A 19,114-nucleotide genomic window follows, 5' to 3' on the forward strand; every position below is an offset into this window, starting at 1 on the left:
ACATGTGCCATATGTGAACATGTTTGATGTACTTTTGTTGCATTGTATTAAATTTAAGTATGGTTCTTATCAGTTGTCAGGGCACAGATGTTTCTTATTTCATTTAAAAAACTATTAAGAAATTGACTTTAGATTACACTAGAAAAAACAAGGTTGAACGTTATTTATGGCTGTCCTTAGTAAGGTCTAATGACCCTTCCACTAGGTGGAAGCCATGGAGACCAACTTGCAAAATGTTCAGGAAATCCAGAATTTTAGGGTAGGGCAAACAAGTAATGTTAATAACACTGAGAACTTAAGGAAAAATATAGTCCTCTTAAATGCAAAAATCATCTCATTTCATAGGAAGAGTTATAGTTTCTTCTTTAAGACAGCAGGAATAAAGCATGGAAAATACTACATAAAAATTTTTTTATGGTTTTTCTTTTTAATACAAAATAAGTATTTTGATTTTAAAAGTAACAAAATCATTCAAGGTACTGTACTAAGATTTAGGCTCGTAATTATTCTTAGAGCTTATAAACAACTGTGATAGGACAAGGTTCTTCCATTTGGTCATAGAATGTCAGTTCTGCTCTGGGTTCACATATGTCTATTTTCTCTCTTTATTAAACTCTTGAGGGCGTCTTGAGGAAAAATAAACCTATATTTTCCTATGTAAACCATAGCGGGGTATAAGCTTTCAGTAAATGTTAGTCAAATCCAAGTTGAATAATTCCTTCTAATTCTGTTTTCAGAGACTTCACAGGTGGAATAGGATCAAGACCAAGGCCAGGTAATTTAGTGTTGGCAGCAATAACATCATACACGCCTCCCTGAAATTCAGTGCAATTCATATTACAGTTTCATATATTTCCCCCTTTTATTTCTTCAGCTTTGCTGCCTCTTTACCTGCTTCTGAAAGTGCCACCCCTCATGCTCAGGGCCCAGGTTAAGGAGCTAGAGGCCGAGTTAGTGATGGGGTGACAGTCCCATAGCCTTCCCGCTGTGATAACTTTAGTACAGTAACTAGTAACTTTAGTACAGTAACTTCAGTACAGTAACTTTAGTTACTTTAGTACAGTAACTTTAGTTAACTTTAGTTACAGGTAACTTTAGTACAGTCAGGTACTAAAGGTAACTTTAGTACAGTCAGCCAGAGAATCTTGTTTTATTTGTCCATCATTATTAGCTTGGCATGTTAACAGTATCAAAATGCTTTCTGTATTCACTTATTTGATGAAATATATAGGCTGTTTTACTAAAATTTGTATTTTTGCTTGGTAGGAATGTTAGCCAGTTGAATTTTGATGCTTACAGTGCATAACTACTAACAAAAAATAGTAACCTTGTTTTACATACATATTTCTGTAAGCTCTACACCTATATGATATGAGTAAGCATATCTTTTATTCTATCTCCGTTACTCTGACACAGATAACTTTAGTTATTTGTATTTGATTAAAGCAGTGTTATATCACATTGTTTCTCTAATAATGTAAAAATTATGGATTCTTAAAACATAAAAGTTTATAGTAATTGTTTGAGAAAAAGAGTGTATTCCTTAATATTTCTAATTTCTATTAAAGAGGACCAAAGTTCAACAGTAATAGTAAAGTTTTTAACTAAACCTGGACAATTCAGGAAAAAAACTTAGTGACTGTGCTTTTAACATATGTGTATGACTCGAGTATAAAGTTCTATTTTACTTCTTTGGTTAATTTGGAATTATTGCTTAATGTTATTTTCACTTTGACTTCCTTAATTCACATTCTTTGTAGAGTTAATAGGTGTAGTGAACAAAGGAGATGTGAACTGATTTACTGTAATATTAGTCCATGTCTCCACATTTATTAAATTTGCTTTGGAAGAGTTATTGACAGTTTGGGGCCAATCTGTCATGATCAGCATAGATGCAAAAAACAGATAGCTTTGTTATTAACATATCTAAAGCTGTCAAGTTGACCATGCTCTACTCCTGCTATTTTGGCATAAGGTAAGTTCATAACATAATCATGAAATTAAAATGATTGTCATTGATTGATTTTATAATAGTGATAGCAGAATACATACATATGTAAGCAATTTGCAGTTCAGTTGTGATTCATAATAAGAATTATTTTTCCTAAAGGGTATGCTGAGTTAGCTAGTTTAAGACTTGACTTTATGTCAGCAAAATTGATCAGATCTCTGGATATTTAAACAAACTATTTAGCACAGTTAACATGTAATATATTATATTTCTTAGACCTACAGTTTGTTATACCATCTACTTTTTAAAAATTTACTGATTCATATATTTTAAATTTAAAACAGAATGTACTATAGCATTTTAAGTGTTGTCAGTGAATGCTAAAGTTTACCTATAAAGGAGTGATTAGTTTCAACTAATCTTGTAGAACACAGTAATGCATATGAGGAAATTTGAGTTACTACTTACAAGTTATTCCACTTTCGAGTAAAACAAAAAATTTTTTTCTTAATCTTAATGCAAAATGGTTTTTCTGCATATTATAAAAGTCATACTTTTTAAAATGTTGCAGGTAAACTTGGACTATTGGTTGCTTTATCAAATCACAAACAACTGGTACCAGCCCCATCCACTTAGATCACCTTCTCTGCAAATCAGTATTCTTTCCATTATGTATAACCAATAGCTATAGTCCTGTATTGCCTAAGTGCTCTGGAAAAAAATTGTCAGAGATGAGAGAATTTTGTCAAAACCTGGGTATGCTCCCAGGACTATATCTAGTATGTGAACATCATTTTCCATGTGCTATGGCAGAACAAAGGGTGAGAACTATTATTTTAGAGTGCTAAGTGGCTGTATTAGAATATGATCTTGCCTATATTGTACTCCTAAAATATGAACTTCTAGGTTCATATTGTGGTCATACAGCAGTATTTGATGTACCTCCAAACTCCTATAAAACAAATAACCATGAAGCTGTTTCAAGTTAACACTATTAAAAATCCTCTTGTTCTGTCTTTTAATACTAACTAGATTGTATAAATTATTTGATAAGATATTCTTTAGGTTAAATAACAGACTAGTTCTCTGACAGCAGAGTTGAAAATTTAGGAATTTCTATACTGAATGGATGAAAATATTAACAGTAATTAACATGGAATCAATGAATGAATAAACACTTTTTACACATATTTATTTTAGCTCTATTTCCCTAACCTTTGTCACTTATAGATTACCATGGCACAAATTTGGCTGTATCTGAGTACTATCTATATTACTATTTTCCAAATATCGATTTCTTTAATTTGATTTACTTTCTCAACTTAAAGTTATCTAAAGGGAAGTTTATATTTTTGTTACAAATGGGAAACCAGAATAGCATCACTTGCCATAATAGGTGACAATTATAAAAAATAAATGCAAATCTAAGCAAAACAACATTATTAAATTCTAGTAGGTACTGTTATCTGCTTATCCTGAGGTCTGTTTTCTTTGTTATAAAGGAACATTAGCTCATATCTCAAAGATGGTGATGACATACTTGTTCCATACTGAAACTTAACCCTTGATATAATCAGTAGAAAGAAAAGAAAACTGGAAAACGAATACCTTTTATACCTGATCTACTTACTATGTAACGTTATGCTGTTTAAGTGCCTCTAGCTGCAGGAAACTCAGTTATGTCCAAAAGTTCTCTGGATGAATAATTTTTTAAATTGAAGTATAGTTGGTTTACAATATTATATTAGCTTCAGGTGTACAACATTGATTCTCTATTTTCATAGATTATACTCCACTTAAAGTTATAAAATATTGGCTCTATTTCCTGTGCTGTACATTACATCCTTGTATCTTATTTATTTTATATGTAATAGTTTGTACCTCTTAAACCCCTTCCCCTAATTTGCACCTCCCCCTCTCCCCGCTGGTAACCACTAGTTTATTCTCTGTATCTATAAGTCTATTTCTGTTTTTTTCTATTCATTTGTATGCTTTATTTGTTAGATTCCACATGTAAGTGAAAATACACTGTATTTGTCCTTCTCTGTATGACTTATTTCATTAAGCATAATATTCTCTAGGTCCATCCACATTGCTGAAAATGTCAGAATTTCATTCATTTTTATGGCTGAGTAATATGCCATTGTATATATACACCACATCTTCTTTATCCATTCATCTGTTAGTGGGCAGTTTAGTTGCTTTCACATCTTGGCAATTGTAAATAATGCTATAATGAACATTGGGGTGCATACATCTTTTTGAATCAGTGTTTTTGTTTTCTTCAGATATATAATCAGAAGTGGGATTGCTGGATCATATGGTAGTTCTATTTTTAATTTTTTGTGGAAACTCCATGCTGTTTCCCATAGTGGCTGAACCAATTTACACTCCCACCACCAGTGTGCTAGGGTATTTATGTGTTGTCTTTTTGATGATAGCCATTCTGACAGTTGTGAGATGATCTCTCATGGTGGTTTTGATTTGCATTTCCCTGATTAGCAAGGTTGAGCATATTTTCATGTGCCTGTTGGCCAGCTGTGTGTCTTCTATGGAGAAATGTCTATTCAGGTGCTCTGTCCACTTTTAATTTTTTTATATTGAATTGTATGTGTTCTTTATTTATTTTGGATAGTCACCCCTTACCAGACATATCATTTGCAAATATCTTCTCCCATTCAGTAGTCTGTCTTTTCCTTTTGTCTATAGTTTGATTCACTGTGCAAAAGCTTTTAACTTTCATTAGGTCTGATTTGTTTATTTTTGCATTTGTTTGCCTTGTCTGAATAGACATATTTTAAAAATATTGCTAAGACCTATGTCAAAGAGTGTACTGCCTATGTTTTCTTCTAGTTTTATGGTTTCTAGTCTTACATTTAAGTCTTTAATCTCCATTTTGAGTTTATTTTTGTATATGTTGTGAGGAAATGTTCTAATCTCATTGTTTTACATGTAGCTATCCAGTTTTCCCAGCATCGTTTGTTGAAGAGATTGTCTTTTCCCCATTGTATGTTCTTGCCTCCTTTGTCATAGATTAGGTGACCACATGTGTGTGGGTTTATTTCTGGGCTCTCTACTCAGCTATGTGTCTGTTTTTGTGCCAGTACCATACTGTTTCTGACTACTGTAGCTTTGTAGTATAGTCTGAAGTCAGGGAGCATGATACCTTCAGCTTCGTTCTTTTTTCTTAATATTGTTTTTGCTCTTCAGGATCTTTTGTGGTTCTATATATTTTAAAATTATTTGTTCTAGTTCCATGAAAAATTTCATTGGTATTTGATAGGTATTGCATTAAATCTATACATTGCATTGGGTAGTATGGACATTTTAACAATATTATTTCTTTCAATCCATGAGTGCAGGATACTTTTCCATTTTTTTGTACCATCTTCAGTTTCTTTCATCAATGTCTTCTAGCTTTTTGATATTGGTCTTTCAATTTCTTGGTTAAATTTATTCCAAGATATTTTATTCTTTTTGTTGTGATTATAAATGAGGTTGTTTTCTTAATTTCTCTTTATGATAGTTCATTGTTAGTGTACAGAAAGCAACAGATTTCTGTATATTAATTTTGTGTCAGTTCTTTAAAAATAATTTATTGGTTCTGTTGTCTATAGAGTCAAATTAATCAAACAATTGGATATTTTGAATTGGAAAAATGTCTAGGGTCTTTTATATATATAACAGAAATAGTCCTTCCCTGTTGAGATAGGGGAAATGATGTTGTATATTTGTGAAAATTAAATCATACCAAAACATATGATGAGAAACTTATTCTTTGTCAAGTTAATAGGGTACATTTTAATGTTATGGATGCTATTTGTGTAGGTCAAATGTAAATTTTTGGGAGTGTCAGTCAAACCCAAATTTAAAATGCAAATGTAATGTCAACTAAGACAATGGCCAACTTTGACTGGATTAACACTGATGTTTCTCCCTCCTTTGCTGGGTTTTTCATTTTTCAGCAGCTAACACCCAGGCACTGAACTAATAGATGGGAATTATTATGCTCTGCATTTTGAATAGAAATTTTCTCTTCATGATTTCCAGGCTCTTAATTATCATACTAGATGACTGAGAATCTTTTTTTTTTTTTTTCTTTTGTTTGCGGTACGTGGGCCTCTCACTGCTGTGGCCTCTCCCGTTGCGGAGCAACAGGCTCCGGACGCGCAGGCTCAGCGGCCATGGCTCACGGACCCAGCTGCGCATGTGGGATCTTCCCGGACCGGGGCACGAACCCATGTCCCCTGCATCGGCAGGCGGACTCTCAACCACTGCGCCACCAGGGAAGCCCTCTATTTTTATACATCTATGTAAAGTAGTCAAAGTTTCATCCAAATATTCCAGAGAGCACAGCTATATTCTAGTTGTCCTTATTATGAGCAACTTTCAGTAGCTTGCTTTCAAGTTAGTTATTAACATAGAATACTTAATACTAGATATCACAATTGCCAAGGTGATTTTTTGTAAACGCCTTCTCTAATTTTATTATATAGCAATTCTTTTAGCATATGAAATGTGCTTACCAGACTTTAATCAAAACTCTTATAATACTAGTCTACACTATGCAATTTGACATATAATTATATATTTTTCTATATTGTTTTTTGGGATTTGGGTATGTTAGTTATATTTTGCAATCATATTATAAGCATCTTTAGTAAAGTTTGCATATATCTTGAGTATTTCCTCTGAGATCAGGCCCCTGAAAACTACTTATTTTATAACTGATGCAGACCTACCACTGTTTAAACCCTTGTTTATTCTTGCTATTGAGAGCAACTGAATAAGTAATCTTGTGATTACTTAAAGACTAGGGGGAAAATGATATTTTAATGTTAGACTTCAGATTGGGGAAGAGGTGGGAGATAACACATTTTCTCTATCAGTGATGAATTGTGTCCTAGTTCCTCATGCCAGGCAGGCACTGGGGGAGTGTGGACCAGTTGTAGATTTTTACATACTCTTTGGAGGACAATGTCTTTTCAAAAAGGTACTCAATCTCACAAAAGTTATTGATGGTCCCAATCCAAGCCCAAGTGCAGACTGCAAATTAGCTGTTAACGCAGCCCACAACCCTGCCCCGGGGGTTTCTGCACTGGGAAAAGGCTAAATGAAAGGAGGAGAAGAAAGCTACACCACCCTCTGGTAGGAGTAAAGGGAGGTCTATGTGGCTTGATGATTGTAGCTTAGTGTACAAATAATTGAGTCAATATAGAAAAGCAGGGCTTTCAAATTCCAAATTGCCATTATTAATGATTACTGAGATTCAAAAAGTGGTTTCAGGACTTCCTTGGTGCTGCAGTGGTTAAGAATCCACCTGCCAATGCAGGGGACATGGGTTCAAACCCTAGTCCAGGAATATCCCACATGCTGCGGAGCAAGTAAGCCCATTGACCACAACTACTGAGCCTTGCTCTAGACCCTGTGAGCCACAACTATTGAGTCTGTGCTCTAGAGCCCACGAGGCACAACTACTGAGCCTGTGTGCTGCAACTACTGAAGCCTGTGTGCTTAGAGCCCATGCTCCACAACAAAAGAAGCCACTGCAGTGAGAAGCCCACCCACTGCAACAAAGAGTAGCCCCCGTTCGCCACAACCAGAGAAAGCCCATGCGCAGCAGCTAAGACCCAACACAGCCAAAAATAATAATTATTATTTATTTATTATTTTTAAAAAGTTTCAGAGTGCTTACAACTACCCTTTGAATTGTTGTCATACAGTAATTTGAGTATTGCAGATGGTGACTGGTGAGCGAATAGTAATGAGAAACAGGCAAGAGGCCTCTTCTGGCTGGACCACCTTCCTGCCCTCCAATACAGCTGAGATCTCATTCATTGTTAATTGACATTCCTCACTGTGGATTCCATAGATTATTTGGGATGTTTTAGATGACATGTTAATTAAAATTTATTTATTTATAAGTTTCTTATTTATCTATAAGAAGCTACTTATTGTTTCTTACCACATTGGAGTCAAAAAGCACAATTCTTTTTTTTAAATTTATTTATTTTTTATTTAGTTTTGGCTGTGTTGGGTCTTTGTTGCTGTGCATGGGCTGTCTCTAATTGCGGCAAGTGGGAGCTACTCTTCATTGCAGCGCGCAGGCTTCTCATTGTGGTGGCTTCTCTTGCTGTGGAACACAGGCTCTAGGCACGTGGGCTTCAGTAGTTGTGACATGTGGGCTCAGTAGTTGTGGCTCATGGGCTCTAGAGCACAGGCTCAGTAGCTGTGGTACAAGGGCTTAGTTGCTCCGCGGCATGTGGGATCTTCCCAGACCAGGGCTCGAACCTGTGTCCCCCACATTGGCAGGCAGATTCTCAACCACCATGCCATGAGGGAAGCCAAAAAGCACAATTCTTAAAGTTATTTTTTAGCAATAATCCTAGTTTTATTTAAATTCCCTTAATGATGGAACCAGATGGAGGACAGAAGAGCCTGTTCAAGAGCATTTGGAGACAGGAATTTTTATAGTTGTATAAGTATATTTTTATAGTTGTGGAAGTATATATAGTATATATATATAGTAAAATAAGTATATATATAGTAAAGAAAAGCTGAAGCAACATTGCTAAATTAAGCATAAGATTGGCAAATTTTCTGTGGGGCAATAAAGGCATATCATTTTTGTGATTAACGTCTTGATTGGCCTATAAAGTCATACCAACATGTCAATTCCTATAGGTTAACCACTAACTCTACAGGACTGTAACTGCCTTCACCTTTATTGGTGTGGATTAAGAGTATTAGATTAGAATCAAGTAAAGCTATTAGAAAATGTCGTAACTTGATATCAGAGAATCAAGCAATGATCATTTTGTCTGTTTTCCATGATTGAGATAAATTTTTCTTGTCCAGGTAATTGAATGAGAAGAGGGTTCCTATATTTTCTTTCTGTTCCTTTTAGTTTGATTGGTTAGCTTTTGCATACATAGTGCTGAACATAGTGTATTTTCACAGCACAATATTTTCTTCTTGAGAATTCTGAGCTTCAATAGAGTTGACTTTCAGAAAAAAAAAGGTTCCCTCTAGTAGGAATAAAGGGAGCCAATATGACTTGGTTAGTGATTGTAGCATAGTATAAGAACAACTAAGTCAATGGATAAGGGCCAAGCTATATGGAATAGGCCAAATGCATGTTATTTTTAGGCCACAAATTCAGGGGAGAAAAAGTCTAACTTTCTATATTTTCCCAAAACTGAACTTAATTTTTATATTAAGCCCCTATTCCACATCTCAGAAAACATAATCAATTAGCCTAAAGGCAAATTTCAATGTGTTGGTGATTTCTTTATCATATCAGGCTTAAAGTCAGACAAACAGAATTGCACTTCTCTTTCTTCTTCTTCTTCCCTGAGTGGTATTTTTGTTCCAAGGATTCAGTTGGCATCATTGTACTGAGGCTTTGAGACTGCCTGTGCTGGTATCTGCTCTGAGTACTGAGTGGGGGTCACCCTTCCACGTTGCTGTCCTGAGAAGTGGGCACAGCCCTCCCTGACTTCCAGCTCCCAGTACACGTTCCCATTTCTGTCTGTGTCCCCTTGACATGAAGGCAGGACTTCTGTGGGGCAAGCTCCTTGCTCTGTCAGCTCACCTTCTCAGGGGTCTGGGAAGGCTAGCCTACTCTTCCACACTCTCTGGGTTTGGAGACTTGGGGGCTGAGCCTCTGACACCCCAGGAAGCTGTCTCTCCTGCTCCATTCCATCCCAGGTCATAAGGTGCAGGGAACATCTGCATGGCTAGGACCTCTCAGAGCTCGCTGTGGGAACTGCGCCCCCAGCCTTTCAACTCTTGAATCCCCAAACGTAGAGACTTCTATCAAACATCTCTGCCCTCCTCACTGCCCCCACCGAAGACTTTGCCCAAGTGAGCTGGAATTTGAATCTCTTCTGAGACCTTCTTTCCTTCTCGTATGTCTTCGTCCTTCCTCCTCAAAGAAGCTTTATCTTATCCAGGAGGGGCAGGAAGAAGAGTTTGTTCAGCTACAGGTCCTGTGAATCTCTCTGCCTTCTGCTTAGACTAATGCTTTTAAAGTCCAGGAACATATGCTCTCTGTTCCCTGGCTCCTCTCTACCTCCCCATCTTGGGGCAGTGCTTGCCTCACTCTGCTTCTTGACAGCAGGAGGTTCGTGAGGTCAAAAGTAAGTGTGGGAAATAATACAACAGTGAATTCTTCACACAGCATCTTGCCATGTGTATTATGTAGTCATTTTAAGGGGATTAGCAACTTTAAATATCCTGAGATTATATATTTTGAAAAAAATACATAGAGAATTTGGAATAGGATGAAACTCTAATCCTCACACACACACAAATTAAGCCTGAACAAGATGTGAGATGCATTATGTAAAGGTGATTCAGCCAGCATTCAAGAGTGAAGGACCTCAAAGCGGCCTTGCTTCTTTGGAATTTAAACAGCTTGTTTCTGAAGCTGGAATGAAAGGGACTGGAAGGAACCTGGTCACCCAGGGTGAAAGGTGCTGAGGCTTTATTGCAGCTTCCTGTCATCTTGTCAGAAGTTCTACCAGGGGCTGGACTGTGGGGGAACTAGACCCAGAACCTTGAGTCTCTTCCTAATAATTTCTACCTGATTGTGGAACCATCTATTATTGGTCTGTGTTGGGAAAGATTCCATGCCCACACCTCCTGGTCATCATCTTCTCTCTCACTTCCCTCTCTCCCACGGAGGGAGTCATTTAACAACTCAGGTCCAAGCTTAGGCCTCTCCTCGGCTCCTGCTCCCCACAGACAGTCACCATGTGCTGCTCCATGCCGGGCCTGACTTAGGCCCTAGGCCTCTTCTCATGAGATCACCTTTCCTGAAATCACCATCTGCTGTGGTGCCTGGCTCCCTCTGCAGATGTACCCAGTACTATACCTTTTCATGGTACTGCACACAGGGAAAACTGAACACTCTGCCGTTCTCCAGATGTGGCACTCACTTAGCTGACTCCTGTCCTTTGCTGAAACTGTTTTTCTACTCAGAAGCTGCCACTCAAATATACCCTCCCTAACACCAAATCCATGTCCTGTGCCTACTGAAAGCCTATTCATTCTTCATGGTCTTCTCAGATGAAATGTTTGCATCAGTTCTCTGTCCTTCAACCATGGCCCTCTAAATGGACCTCCCATGAACCCCTTGTGAATGCAACGTTCTTTGTCTAATTTTGCTGCCTTCTATGCTGCTGGGCACAGAGGTTCATTGCTGAGAATTTGCAGATTTAAGCTACAATTCAGTTACTTTATTTCCTTTTCACAAAAGTAGAGGAAAGAGACCAGAGCAAATCTGTTCACTGTACTTAAATTTAAAAGGTTGTCTTTCAACAGGGCAGTTGGTCCCATATGGAGAAGCCATGTATGTTTTAGCCCCCTTTATAAAAGGAAACTATTTTTTTTACTTTTTCAGGGAGCTCCTGCTCAACACTTTCTCTTCTCCAGTTGTTCAAAAATTCCTGATTCTTAGCAGAAAGAATTCAGAAAAATAGTAGGTTGATACTATATCATGGTCAATTGGGGGAACATGAGTAATCCATCTTTTGTTCAATTTATAGTAATTAACAGTTTCAGAGTTTGTGTTGTGAATTGTGGTTTCAATAGACTGGATATATGATGTAAATCAAGTCTCAAAAAACGAGTAATGGCAACTAACTTGGCTATTGTAATGTGCCATGAGATAATAAAGCAGATATAGTGCACTGCACAGGCTACAAAGACATAATGCTTCCAGTTTATTACTTGTACATGCTTTCCAAAAATATTTGATCCATTAAATGTTCAAAGGTATAGTCAGAACATGTTAAAAGTAGCAACTCCTTTTAAGAAAAAAGTAGTATTTCAGGTGTGGGAAGGAGCATCTATATTATGTTATATTGTCCATAATTTCATGGTCTCCCAGTGACAAGTTAGGAGACTAAGTCAGTGTAGAGTTTAGGGCCCACCTTGTTGCATGTCCCAGTTCTTCAGTCTTGGTTAGACAATCTCGTTAATTTCAGTCATCTATAAAATGGGGATAGAAACAACTACCATTCAGAATAGTTGTGAGGATCACATGAGACTAAATGTGTAAAACTCTTGCCAACACCTCCTCCAGGTCCTCCTACCCACCACCACAGAGCGGAAATGTAGCTGTTTAATGTCATGCTAACCACACAGTAAGCTAGCAAATATAAATTTTTTTACACCCTAAGTAAATTGCTTCTTATAATGAATTTTGTAGTTTCCTTCTAAGTTTTAAAACACTAATTAAGTTCACTATTTTAATAAAAACCATAAACTGAATATAAAGTATTCCAATGTAAACTTTGATTTTATTTAAATTTTAATGAGACCAAATGCTTTCTATACTATATATGACTGACGTTGGAATATGATCAGCTTCTATGATGTCTTTTTCTTTTTTTTGCCATGCTCCCCAACTTGCAGGATCTTAGTTTTCCAACCAAGGATCCAACCCAGGCCCTTGGCAGTGAGAGCGTAGATTCCTAACCACTTGTCCACCCTTTAAATTGAAAAGAAGTAACAAATTAGGTGAAAATACTTTTAACATGTAAAATACAATAAAAGGATTAGTAGTCAGACAATGTAAAGAGCACTTACAAATCAATAAGAAAAAAAGCTTGGGACACAAACAGAAAATCACCAAAGAAGTACAATAACCTCGTCAGCATTCAGATAAACAAAAAATAAAACAAAATCAGCTTGGCAAAATTGAAAAGTTTGATTATAGTGTTGATCACGATATAGAAAAATGGATTCTCTTCTGATCAGAGTGCAAATTGATTCAGCCACTTTAAAATGTATTTGTTAAAATAGGAAATATGTGTATCAAGGGGCCCAGCTATTTATTTTCTCCTTATTTACCCTAAATACCCCTTGTACTATGCACAGTGAGGCACGCACATATATACCCACTGCAGCATCATTTATAATCATGAGAAATTGAAAAAAAAACTAAGTTCCCATCAAGACGGAAGTGACTAAGAAACTATAATGCATGCAGGACATGTAATACTGTTCAATAGTGGTCATAAAGAATAAGCTATAACTGGGTGTGTTGATAAAAAAGAATCTCCATGGCAGGCTGAGAATAAACATTGTAAAACAGTCTTATAATGTGTCACCATTTATTTAAAAAGAGGGAAATAAAGCATGAGATAATACTATAGATTTTCTACAATAGTAGCTTTCAAAGTCTTTTTGGAAGTAAGTCTTTTTGGAAATGACACTTAGTAAGACATACATTTTATATCTCGACTGGGTGGATCCTTACTACATGCAATGCACTTTGAAATTTTTATATCCTATTCTATTTCATTTCATGCCATTCCATTCCATTTTTCAAAATGCTGGTCATGACTCATTAAACAGATTTAGGACTCAACCATAGTTTGAAAAATATTGTTCTGAAGATACACACTGAAGTACGTAAATAGAAAAGTAACTGGAAGGCAACACACCAAGCTGATATCAGAGGTTTCTTCTGGGGAGGTGGCTGATGGGTGGTGGTTCCAGGGACCCTCGAAGTCTCTTCTGTGATACTTAGGTTGTTTTACATTTCTTTGCTTGCTTTACCATGGGCATGTGTAATTACACATTTTAGGATTTATTTTTTAGCGAGTAAGCAGCCAAAACTATTTTCAAAACTCAAGGACTTACCTTATGGTCAAAGGTCTTAAGGAAAATAATTTTAAGCAATTTTGTATATTGAGTAATTCAGAAGGCACACATTCTAGCTAACTGTCTCTGTTTTTATATCTAGCCACAGATGAATACATTCTTGTGGCAAGGTAGACATCCCACTCAAAATGTCATCACAAATCTAAGAACTCTCTGCCATGCTGTGAGATTTTAACTCATTACCTATGAATGAAAGTCCATATACCAAAAACATAAAGTAATCAACATAAGTGTGATCAAAAGCCATCCAGTTTCAGAAAATACAATGTTAGTCTTCCAATAGCAACATCAACTTGGCCACATTAGTTTTGGATATCAGTCTAGACAAACAAATAATTACATTTTAAGAATTGTTTCTGCAAAGAAGCACCATTGTAGAAAATATGACATATGTACTCTTGGCCATCTCTTCAGGCTGGAGCAGATACTTCCAGCTCTCTGTTTTCTATTTCAGAGCTACCTTAATTCTTTCTGATTTACCTTCACATTTTTACCCTAAGGGTAATTTACTAAACCTCATCTTAATGGCAAGTAATTGTTGCTTAAAAGGAGTTAGACACAGTTCCTAGAGGAGGTAGATCCTTTAAATTGCAAACATTTAAACAGGGTATTAAATGAAGATGAGCTAGAGCTAGATGATTTCTTGTGTGAATTTCTCAACAAACTCAGTAAAGATACCCATAAGGAAAATAATATTTCTTTCAATGTTATATTTATTTTCTTTTTTGTGGTTTGTGTCCTAAACATACATTTTGGTATGCTAATAATAAAACAAGTTGGATCTTTTAATGGCCACATTAAATTTTCTCTATAAATGTTTTGAAAACAAGTTTTTATGGTAAAATATGCAAACTTTCTCAGAAAGCATTTATATAAGAATCATTTTTCAAAATCTTAGCTGTTGCTAAAGCAATGATTGTATTCACATTTAATTTCATGTGCACAAAGTTGTCTGGAGGTAAGAAAAGAAGGACTTTGGAAATTTTCTTTAAAAGAGAAATTGGCAAGAAAAATGTTATTTCAGAAAGTATGCTACATGTTATCAGGAGGAAGGGAAAGAGCAGGAATGTGGAAGAGACAATAATATACATCCACATATCTGAAGTCTCTCTTCCATTTTCTCTAGTGTGGATCTGAGGGTGAGAGGAGGCAGAGGGGACCTTGTGGCTAATACAGGGGTCAAGGCCATTCCTTTAAATAGCTTTACATTCCTCAAAGTTAAGAATGGGCCACTTGTGGCTATGACATGTGAATCTGGGAAAGCAGCTTTTATGCAGTTTGATACCAAGCTAGCCTAGAACTGTGAAAGTGATGTGGCTCTGTGATGAGAATTCAGGATAAATTATAGATGTGTCTTATTTAGACCTGAAGAGAAATCTCAGTGAAAATTATAATTTGTAATAATCAAGGGTTGGAAAGTAACATAATTTTCAAACCCTTGATTATTACAAATTATATTTTTTTGTTTGCTCTTTAAGATTGCCTATTCACTATTTGCATTTTAGTAGTTTTAATAAAATTAGTTTTATTTGCTACTGAGGGCAAATGAATTTAAAATTTTTAAGTGTGATAATCTCTTAACTGCACATATCTGAAGCCCAGCTTTTCAATGGCCACAGTATCCAAGACACCACTGACACCTTGTGGCAGCCTGGTGTAATTGCAGGCAAAATTTCCAAGTGATAAAGTCTTTAAGATGTTACAAATGATAACATTATTATGTTACTTAGAGGTCTAAGAAGTAGAAGGAAAGAATTGTGCATCCCATATCATAAAATATTGAAGTGTAACAAGGTCTCTACATATTTTCTAATTGGTAGGATGAGAGTATTTTTTTTTAGAAATTTACCCCATTTTCCACTTAATACCACTTGTGAAGGGGAAAAGGGTCTTGATTAACTGCAGAGTTTGTCATCCACAGCATCTGCAGGAATTGCTGTGTCCCAGAGGAAAGTACGTCAGATCAGTGATCCTATTCAGCAGATCTTAATCCAGCTGCACAAAATCATCTACATCACTCAGGTCAGTGTGCTAGCTTTTTATTTACTTTTTATCTTAAGTACAAGTTTGGTGCTAATATTGGTAAGGAACTACTTTGAGAAACTTTCAGTTCGAGTGATGCTTCTTCTTATTCTCTCCAAATACATATATTTGGGAACACTTTAGCTTAGCAGCAGAGCTGGGAAGGTCATAGGTTAAAAGAAGCAGATAAGTCAGGTTTTCCCTGTGACTCCTAACCTGCTCTTTTACTGCTAGTGCCCAACCAAAAACAAACTTCAACACAAATGGCCCTTTAATGTGTGGGTGAAAGTGGGGACAGAGCTGGGCTACAGGAAAGAAAGGAAAGTAGTTCCCTAATCCTGACGAGGCTGGGATAAAACCAAGACCTCTCAAAAAACTGAAAACACAAAATTCAGGATTTTAAAAACTTTTTCTAAATCTCAGTGACTGTTAGACATTGGGGAAGTAATCACTGGTTACAAATTATTTACAGAAATCTTTTTAATGATAAGGAAGTTGAATGGTCATTTACCAAAGTTAGGTACTGTTAATAAGAAAACAAATTTTGTAGATAAATAAGTGTAGATATTTGGACAAGAAAGTAACTATTATTTTGAAGTTTAAGACTGTATGTCTTAATATGTAGTTCATTCATTTGTTCATTTTTTCATTTAACATTTAATTACTAGATGCCTACTATGTACCAGCCACTATTCTAGGCACTTGAGACATATCAATGAGCAAAACATATAAACATTCCCTCACCCTAAGATTCAGAGACCCAGTCTGATGATTCTGTCAGTTGCCAATTGTGGCAATTCCAATTAAATATTCAGGTACTAGAGAGAAATATCACCAGGCCAGTGGAACAACTGGGCCCATTATAAATCTAACTTGGGCTAATATGCCTCCCCCCTCAAAGAAGCAAACAAACCAAAAAAACCCATTTTGATTAGTGTACCACGGTGGCATTATAAGACTCTAGGAAATAGAGTCAGTTTATGACTGGTGTCCAGTATTCCCTGAAAGCCTGTGTATTTCCTTCTTCTCTGTGAGAAGTCACCCTAATAGATAGCTGCAGGACTCTCTGGAGAAGGGCTGGAGGAAATTTTATTTATTTTATATTTATTTTATAAATTTTATTTATTGCATAGGTATAGCAATGTTTCAGGGCCCTTCCTCAAGGAGCCCCAGCTTTCCCACTAATTAAGGGGCATTTGGTCTTTGAATTGACCAACGTCTGGAAACTATGTGAGAGGCGGTGACTCTCAATTGAGGGCAACAGTAACTCAAATCACATTTTTGAGTTACTAGAGTGTCTTTTCTGTTATATGGATTAAGGAATACTCTAGTAGGATGACCACATGTTTCTTTCCCAAGAACACCCCGATCAATTAACTACCATCAGAGATCTCTGTGGGCCAGGCATTCTCATTAACAGTAAACATCCCTGCCATCCTTTATGGTAAATGCTCCCAACTTGTCACTGGTGGTCAGGGGCTGCCTCTTGGCCTCTGCTCCTCTGGGATCACATCATCCGCACTGGAACCTTGTACTTTCAGTGTCATATCTGGCCTACAAAGGAGAGCAACTGTAAGGTCTTCAAGGATGCTGGTTCTCCCCTCTCCAATGTGTTTCTCACTGCTTTAGTGAAAGTGAAGCCTAACCTGGCCTCTGTACCCTGACACTGAATTAAATCTTGGACACAGAGTTTTGAGTGAAGTAGAAAAGAATAGCTTTATTGCTTTGCCAGGCAAAGGGGGCCACAGCAGGCTAATGCCGTCAAAACTCTTGTGTCCCTACCTGGAGTGGGTAGTGAGGAGTTTTATGGGAATGGTTCAAAGAGGGCGTCATTAGCTCATGGACGTTCTTCTGACTGGTTGGTGGTGAGGTAATCGGGAGTCAGCATCATCAACCTTCTGGTTCCAACCGGTCTGCGGTCTATGTGCTTGTGGGCAGCATCTGCAAAACAGCTCAAAGATATTGTGTGTATCCCTTAATGGGGAGCCAGGACCCTTCCCCAAGGCTGAACTATTGTTCCTCTTGACTGCTCCTCCCTTGTCTCTGCATCCCCTCCCTTCCCTAATTAGCAACTGCTTAAATCTGCCAGTTGGAACTCAGGGAAGGTCATGGAGGCTGAATGAAACCTATTTCCTATAATCAAAGAAATGGGGGACACAGAAAGCCTTTTGTGCCCAGGAGCCCCACAGGGTCCTGTGTGGTATCAAAAGAAATGGCTTCTGAGTGTTCTTGCTAAATGAAATTGGGAAGTGAGTGTGCAGGTCACCCATGGTAAATCTATCCCAGCATTCCTGTCTCTCCAAGCCTTTGAATTTCCTCCTCCACAAGCAAGAGAAGCTCTGGCATTTTATCCTCATTAAATGTAGGCCACCATTGAGCCCAGGTTTTAGTATACCTCCAGCTGCATGAACTAATATACTAAATCTAGACTCTCTAGTAAGTACACACATTTGAATGAATTCAGCTTGATATAGTGCTATATTTCATCCTTGTTGGCCTGACACCCTTAGAATCCACTCCTGCACATGTTCTCTGGGTTGCTGCTGATATGGAATAGCAAAATCTTTTGATGCAATTCTTTTGATGAAGAGCAGATAGGGAAATGTACAAGTTCCCCTGGATCATATTGAGATTTGACCCTTGTTGCTGACTTAAAGCTCACTGTTGTGGGTCTTAAGAGCATCCCTTTTTAAGATATTACCCCTCATCTGTCCTAGGTGAGGTTAGTATAGAGTTTTGAAGCAAAAGAAGTCTTATCTTCTCAGATGCAGGGTTTCAAGCTACTTCCACTGGCAATGATGGCTCAGAGTGAGTTGAGTTTCAAGACTGTCAGTTTTATCTGGGTCCAACAACATGTCCCTACTTGGAGTTTTAGTATCCTAATCTTTTTTTCTAACTTTTGCATGAGAAACTTGGTGAAATGTATAGTCAGCTGACATTGTAATTCAGCAACCTGATCAATTAGACTTGTGTTTGATTATCAGCCATACCAGTGCTGTGGTAGCAAGAAATACATTCTATTATGGCTGACATGGAATCTTTCTGGCTCTTAGACTATGAATTGAGCTGAGAGTTAAAGGACCCAGGCTTGTCATTGTCTCTCTGTAAGTGCCCCAGTGCATCTAAAGGACCCACCCACCCCACCATCCTCGTGATCTTCATACTGCCTGACAGTCAAGTGTAGCAGCCACTCAAGCTTCCAGGGTACTCGCTTCACTTGGCTCTTCATCCAGGTGACAACTGACTAACTGTGAGGCCACTGCATGCCATGGATTACTATCATCCTCTGTCCTATTGGCAAACAACCCAACAGTGGGCTCGGTTCCAAGGGTACAGTCAAATCAATTTCCAAATGCCATCTCTATGGCTTCTCCTGGACATTCCTGGAACCAAATCTGTTTCAGTGAGGGTCTATTCAGGGGACAGAAACCAAACTGATTTCAACAGGGAAGGTTTCACATAAAG

The 19,114-nt window shown here is 37.2% G+C and overlaps 1 protein-coding gene across 1 annotated transcript in view; it reads left to right on the plus strand.

Moving 5' to 3' along the window:
* Window positions 1-737: 737 nt before the first annotated feature.
* Window positions 738-19,114, plus strand: part of LOC112406236 (serine/threonine-protein kinase Nek10-like) — a gene marked incomplete at its 5' end in the record, with an annotated part of 59,973 nt that continues 41,596 nt past the window's right edge. The window contains 2 exons of the mRNA XM_024754960.1: window positions 738-775; window positions 15,549-15,649. Coding sequence (XP_024610728.1) covers window positions 738-775; window positions 15,549-15,649 — 139 coding nt within the window. The remainder of the gene's footprint in view (window positions 776-15,548; window positions 15,650-19,114) is intronic.

The sequence above is a fragment of the Neophocaena asiaeorientalis genome, unplaced genomic scaffold, assembly GCF_003031525.2.
Source record: "Neophocaena asiaeorientalis asiaeorientalis breed wild unplaced genomic scaffold, Neophocaena_asiaeorientalis_V1.1 scaffold651, whole genome shotgun sequence".
Taxonomy (NCBI): domain Eukaryota; kingdom Metazoa; phylum Chordata; class Mammalia; order Artiodactyla; family Phocoenidae; genus Neophocaena; species Neophocaena asiaeorientalis.